Source organism: Pseudogymnoascus verrucosus (assembly GCF_001662655.1).
Source record: "Pseudogymnoascus verrucosus strain UAMH 10579 unplaced genomic scaffold scaffold_4, whole genome shotgun sequence".
NCBI classification, from domain to species: Eukaryota; Fungi; Ascomycota; class Leotiomycetes; order Thelebolales; family Thelebolaceae; genus Pseudogymnoascus; species Pseudogymnoascus verrucosus.
Window position 1 is genome coordinate 199,139 of NW_017263655.1, and position 6,277 is coordinate 205,415.

At 49.6% G+C, this 6,277-nt stretch overlaps 3 protein-coding genes across 3 annotated transcripts; 2 read left to right on the top strand and 1 right to left on the bottom strand.

Moving 5' to 3' along the window:
- The first annotated feature begins 254 nt into the window (after positions 1-254).
- VE01_01425 (uncharacterized protein) lies at positions 255-1,203 on the top strand. Its single transcript, XM_018270947.2, has 4 exons — positions 255-424; positions 481-539; positions 598-716; positions 774-1,203. The coding sequence occupies exons 1-4, from the start codon at positions 301-303 to the stop codon at positions 1,066-1,068; spliced, it is 597 nt and encodes a 198-aa protein (XP_018133995.1). The 5' UTR covers positions 255-300; the 3' UTR covers positions 1,069-1,203.
- A 23-nt stretch (positions 1,204-1,226) lies between these two features.
- VE01_01426 (uncharacterized protein) lies at positions 1,227-3,334 on the bottom strand (the record flags this gene model as incomplete). Its single annotated transcript, XM_018270948.2, has 2 exons — positions 1,227-3,139; positions 3,193-3,334. 2 exons carry the CDS (start codon positions 3,332-3,334, stop codon positions 1,743-1,745), a joined length of 1,539 nt encoding a protein of 512 aa, XP_018133996.1. The 3' UTR covers positions 1,227-1,742.
- Positions 3,335-3,852: 518 nt separating this feature from the next.
- Positions 3,853-5,668, top strand: VE01_01427 (uncharacterized protein). Its single transcript, XM_059463358.1, has 5 exons — positions 3,853-4,030; positions 4,126-4,249; positions 4,304-4,493; positions 4,556-4,685; positions 4,738-5,668. Exons 1-5 carry the CDS (start codon positions 3,951-3,953, stop codon positions 5,489-5,491), a joined length of 1,278 nt encoding a protein of 425 aa, XP_059320018.1. The 5' UTR covers positions 3,853-3,950; the 3' UTR covers positions 5,492-5,668.
- Positions 5,669-6,277: the final 609 nt, after the last annotated feature.

The following is a 6,277-nucleotide window of genomic DNA, read 5'->3' on the forward strand; positions in this document are numbered from 1 at the left end:
GAACCATTCAACAACAAACAGTGACTGTCCAACCAGCCAGCAAGCAGAGTCGGTCAGCCCGATATTTAATATAACAAAAATTCCACTTTTAAAGGTCCTATAATGTGGCTGGTGTTCGTTCTCACGGGTCTAACGACGTGGCTGGCTCTGCTAACCATCTGTGACCCCTCAGACGGCGTCCCCACATCCCAAATCTCAGGCATCCATGCATCCCCAGACCTCCAACCCCACCATCTCACCGTCCACTCTCACGACCTCCACGACTACCACAACCACCAACCTCCATCCACCACCGCCACAATGCCCAACTTCCTCGACACAATCAAGCGCTCCTTCGTTGACGTTACTGTCAACAAGGACAAGGAGAATGCCATCAACACCTCCGAATTCCTCGAGGCCGCCGAGTCCCTCACCACCCTCTTTGGTACCCCGCTCCACCGTTCCCCCAATCCGTTTCAGTTGCTGATACCCCATTTCTAGATGTTCTAGGCTCCGTGGCCTTCCAGCCCGTTAAGAACGACATGCTGGGCAACATCAAGGTATGAATTATCCCTTATTCGCCCCCGGAAGACATTCAAGATACTTACCCCGCACCAGAAAATCCGCGACCGCCAGCTCGCCGCCCCTCTCGAGTCCGAGACCCTCCAAGAGCTCGTCGTCAACGAGCTCAAGACCAAGAAGCACGTCGCCACTGAAGGCCTGATCTGGCTCGTCCGGTTTGTCACCCCTCCCCTGGCCCCAATCCTAGGAACCGCGTACTAACACCCGACCAGCGGCCTCGACTTCACCTGTATCGCTCTTTCCCAAAACGTGCAACTCTCCACAGAGGAACTCTCCGTCTCCTTCCGCAACGCCTACGGCTCGACCCTCAAGCCCCACCACAGCTTCCTCGTCAAGCCCATCTTCAGCGCTGCCATGTCGGCGTGCCCGTACCGCAAGGACTTCTACGTGAAGCTTGGGGACGACCAAGAGGCGGTGCACCAGGGGCTGACGGTGTGGTTGAAGGCGCTGGAGACCCAGGTGGCTATTCTGAAGGGATTCCTGGATAGGCCAGAGGCGAAGTGGTAGATTGTGGGAGGGTGAGGGTGACGCGGGGGTGGAAAATTTATACTGGGAAGTGCTGTGATTAGCGGTAACGGCCTTAGCATATATATGAAGCAATGAAAAGCACTGGTAGCTTGCATTTTTCGTCAGGCATGACCCATGATATTTTATTTCCATACCATCTCGTGCTCCGAAATCTATCCTCGCTCCAGGCTAATATCTATACAGGGCCCGGCAATGCATTTTTATAAGTCAAGAGTTTGTATTGAGTGTAATTCTGATGCAGGGGTTTGACTGTATGTCAACTAATTCCTAGAAAACTGTCCTCATAACCATGAAGCCAAACTCCTAATGATGCCAATTCCCACCAACTCCAGGCTAAGATTCATACTAAGCAAAGCATGAACAAGTATCCGCAGGACAAACAAACCACTGCCGTCGAAACTCAGATTGAGTAGTTTCCCTAAACACCGCTCGCATAGCCATGAAGCCAACCTCCTGACAATGCCCGCTTCTACCAACTCCAGCGGCGCTGTTCATACCAAGCAATGAGCAGATGATCTGTTACAACGGAAGAAAACCATGATCACCGCGACTATCATCCAGCAGTTCTTGTAATTCAACAACAATCGAGATCCCTCCAATGCTGCGCCCGTTTTTGTTTTCTCGTGGTCATAGAAGGCCCCCCGAGGGCCATTCTATTTAGGTTGGTCGTCACAACTAGGATGTTGGCCAACAAATAGACTTGGCACGAAGTATTTCTCATTTTCCGCGGCGTAATCAAAGGCTGATTTACCCCGGGTATCCAGGATATCCAAACTAGCTCCGTGATCGATGAGCAGCTTCGCGCTAACCAAATCATCCCGTCTCCAAACTAGCTCACAGCGAATATGTCTTGATTCATCCTCTGGTATGAGTGATACTCCCTGGCCAATGAGGCGTAGATCCGCTGTGGCCAAACTCTTCCTTGCTACTACATCGTGTAATGCAGTAGACCCTTTGATATTCTGCATGTTGGCCAACGCGCCATGGTCAAGAAGGAGCTTCAAAATGGCTGGTTGGATATTGTCTACCACAAGATGCAGACAAGTTCGGCCGTTATCGTCTTGCTTGTTGACTTCAGCACCATGCCTAATGAGCAATTCCACCGTGTCTAAAACACCAAAAGCTACAGCGTGATGTAATGGGCTCCTGAAGTCTTCTTCGCCGGGCTCCGCACTGATTCGTGCACCATGATTGAGGAGAAGCTTGGCTATACTTGAATCTGAATGGTCTACAGCCCTGAACAAGGGAGTTATTCCCATGTTGTCTTGTATGTTAATCGATGCTCCGTGGTCGAGGAGGAGCTTTGCTATGTCCAGATCTGGCCGTTCTATTGGATCCGGAAATATTGCGCATGGATCTGGCTGCTCTACAGCCCTAAACAAAGGAGTTATCCCCAGTTCGTCTCGTATGTTGACTGGCGCGTCGTGGTCGAGAAGTAGCTTTACAATAGATAGACTGCATTCTGCGGCGGCAATATGTAAAGGGGTTGCTGAATGGATATCCATCGCTTCAAGATCTGCACCACGCTCAAGTAAAAGTTGTATCATGGAAATGCCGGTTTCGTTGCTTCTCAAACAGGCAAAATGAAGAGGGGTTCCGAAATAATCGCATATTTCCCAGCTAGCGGTTATATCAGAAGAATCGATATCAGCCCTATAATCAAGTAGGAGCGTAGCCATGTCCAGATCGCAATCGATATCAGCCCCGTAATCAAGTAGGAGCGTAGCCATGTCCAGATCGCCTTGATCAACAGCAATATGCAATGCAGTTGCTACACGGACATTTGAGTTGTCCACGTCCGCTCCATTCTCAACTAAGAACTTCGCTACTTCAATATCACCCCTCTCTGCTGCTGCATGCAGTGGTGTACCCCACTGACTAGGTGAATGGTCCACGTCAGCTCCATCCTCAAGAAGTAGCTTAGCCATAGCCACGCTTTTGGCAAAATGTAAAGGTCCAACTGGGGTTTCTGGCAGCAATTTCGAATCGGTATCATAAACCCCATTAATCTCCCTCGCGTCTGCGCCAAACTCGAGTAATAGCCTCACACCTGTTTCATAATCATCGCCGACACATGATATTAATGCCGACCCCGAGTAGAACTGGACGTATGCTCATATAGAAACGAGAAGAGAAGTTGGTAGTTTCGTGCACTGGTCCCCATAAGTGAAGAAATATCCTTCTCCGTCTCTAATTGTCTGGCGATCAAGAGAAGTATCTCAGGCGGCAGTGTCGAGAATGACATCTTCGAGAGGTTGGCTGAGGAGAACGATAAAGGGTTGGAAGGGGTTGGAAAGGGCAGCGTGTTGCGGAGAAAAAGTAAGGAGCTGTGATGGCGAGTTTCGAGTACAAGCTTTGGTGGGGTTTTTGGTCTTTTGGTGACTATAAATGGATTCTCGAGTTTTATATCGTCGGGTGTAGATATTGAAGTATGAAAGTCACTCTGGCTTTCGACAGTGAATGTTGGGGGTTGTATTGACAAACGGAGACAAAGATAAAACGATCAATCAACAAACAAATGACGGCTAACGCATTCCATATCATGCTGGATTATCTATGGGCTGTCACGTGGAATTATTCCTTCTTCCCGAATGAGAGAGTAATTTGATCTAGAACTTGAAGTGAATTGGTGAATTGGTGGTTATAACAGGGAGGATGGGGGTATATTTAACTGGTTAGGCTGCAATTTATTGCCTTGTATATTAGGCCACAATGAAACGAGATATCACCGACATGCGGCGTTTGCTTTTACGAACACACCAACAATGGATCTGGACGAGTTCATAAATAGAAATACTTCAATTTTACCAGGTTGACGTATTGTTAATTGGCAGAACGTTATTTTACCTAGGTGACGAGCTATGGATTCTGATAAGAATATGTACAAAAAGGACGTCGACTTCACAGAGTTGGCGTCCCAAGATGCCGAATTCAAGAATATGTAAGTGTGTTTCGATTACTATCTGCCAGTTGCAATACTTCATTTCAAAGCGTTCCAATTATTTCAAGCATCTCCACTAAACCTCTCCCCCTCAGTCTAAAGCCAAATGGCCAAGTTGATTTCAGCGACCCCGAATCCGTCCAACAACTCACCAAGTCCCTCCTAAAACGAGACTTTGGCCTGAAGCTCGACCTCCCACCTGACAGACTATGTCCCGCAGTTAGTATCCTCCTCCCTTAACACATACGCCCCCATCATACTCACAAAGCCCAGGTCCCAAACCGCCTCAACTACCTCCTGTGGATCCAGGACCTCCTCGATACCAGCACTCCCACCCCCTCTCTCGACGACACCCACGACCCCACCCGCCCCGTCATCGGCCTCGACGTCGGCACTGGAGCAAGTGCCATCTACCCCCTCCTCGGCTGCTCGCACTATCCGACCTGGCGCTTCGCCTGCACTGGTATTCCTTCCCACTCAACCCAACCCAAATTCCCAATGTCACGAGGAACCTAACAAACGCAGACACCGACCCCCACAGCTTCACCTTCGCCCGCAAAAATATCACCCAAAACAACCTCTCAAACCGCGTTCGGCTTCTCCAAACCGAACCGGATGGTCCTCTGCTCCCACTCGATGATTTGGGACTTGACACGTGAACTCTTCTCCCCCGTACCTCGACCATGTAAAGCTGATATATCCCCCAGAATCGACTTCACCCTCACCAACCCCCCATTCTTTACATCCCCTGCTGACCTTATTGCCTCCGCCTCCTTGAAATCCCGTCCCCCATCCAGCGTCTGCACAGGCGCACCGTCAGAAATGGTTACTCCCGGCGGCGAAACTGCGTTCGTCGCACGCATGATCGCTGAGTCTATCCCGCTAGGCCAGCGCGTAAGATGGTTCACGGCGCAGCTGGGGAAGTTGGGGAGCGTATCTACTGTGATTAAGGAGTTGAAGGAGAAAGGGGTGAAGAATTGGGCTGTGGGAGAGTTGGTCCAGGGACGTACGAAGAGGTGGGTTGTGGGATGGAGTTGGGTAGGATGGAGACCCGCGGTGCGGGTTGCAAGGGGAGCGGTGGGTGTGGCGGGGGGGGATCTTCCGTTTCCCAGCGAGGCGGTAGCTGTCAAGGTTGTAGTGGAAGCGGAGAAGGTGGGGAGAAGGGTGGATGAAGCTGTTGCGGGGTTGGGGGGGAAGTGGAAGTGGGATGCGGATGGTGGGGTGGGAGTAGGGTTTGTGGCGAGGAATACGTGGTCGAGGGCTGCGAGGAGGAAGGGAGGGGGTATGGAGGAGGAGGGGGATGAGATGGCGTTTGGGTTTAGGATTTATGTGAGGGGGGTGCCTAAGGAGGAGAAGAAGCCAGCAGAGACGGAGGTTGTGGTGAGATGGCTGAAGGGGGATGATAGCGTCTTGTTTGAGAGCTTTTGCGGGATGATAAAGAGAAAGGTGGAGGCGCAGTAGCGTCCATGTCGGTTTGTTGCTGAGCATACCCGAAAGAAATATCAACCCCACACTTATTCAGGGGAATAACTAAAACTGGCAAAGTTTCTTCTCAGGAATCTGAATTGCTAGTTTGCAATAATAGAACTTCCAGCCATAATATATTATCATGATGATAGTTAAATGCAGTTTCCAAGGGGTGGTGAGGTTTATTGTTCTCGTTTATAACTTATACCTTCAGATTGATTATTTTTTACGAGAAAAACGAGAAAAACGAGAAAATAAAATTCAATAAAGCCAACTTTTATTTTTAATTGTATCTCTTCTACTACAATAGATTACTTATATAGAAACAATAATATCTATAACAAAATAATAGCTCTATATCGTGTGTTGGCACACGTAAACCCTCCTTGACCAGAAAATCTGGCCTCAGGGGTAATCTCATACCACGATTCTTAACACTCGTGCCGCACCCAAAACCTCACAGAGAATGTGCCGAAGCACCAACCGGGCCCCCAAAATGTCCTCAGAACTTACAGTCTACGCGGATGCCCCAAAACGTTGCATCGCAACCCATAATAACCATCGTGGCCAGACAACTGATTCTTATAGGCCATCTATTCCTATCAAGCACCACTATATCAAGGTTCCACTGCACAATCACCACCTCAACCCGCATCCACCTCTCCGCCCCCAAACCAGCTCAAACAAACAAGCTTCCCGTCATCCTGACACCTCTCCACCAAGCAAAAATAAGAACAAACCTACAGCTGCGACCCAAACCAACGCGACTCCACATGACCG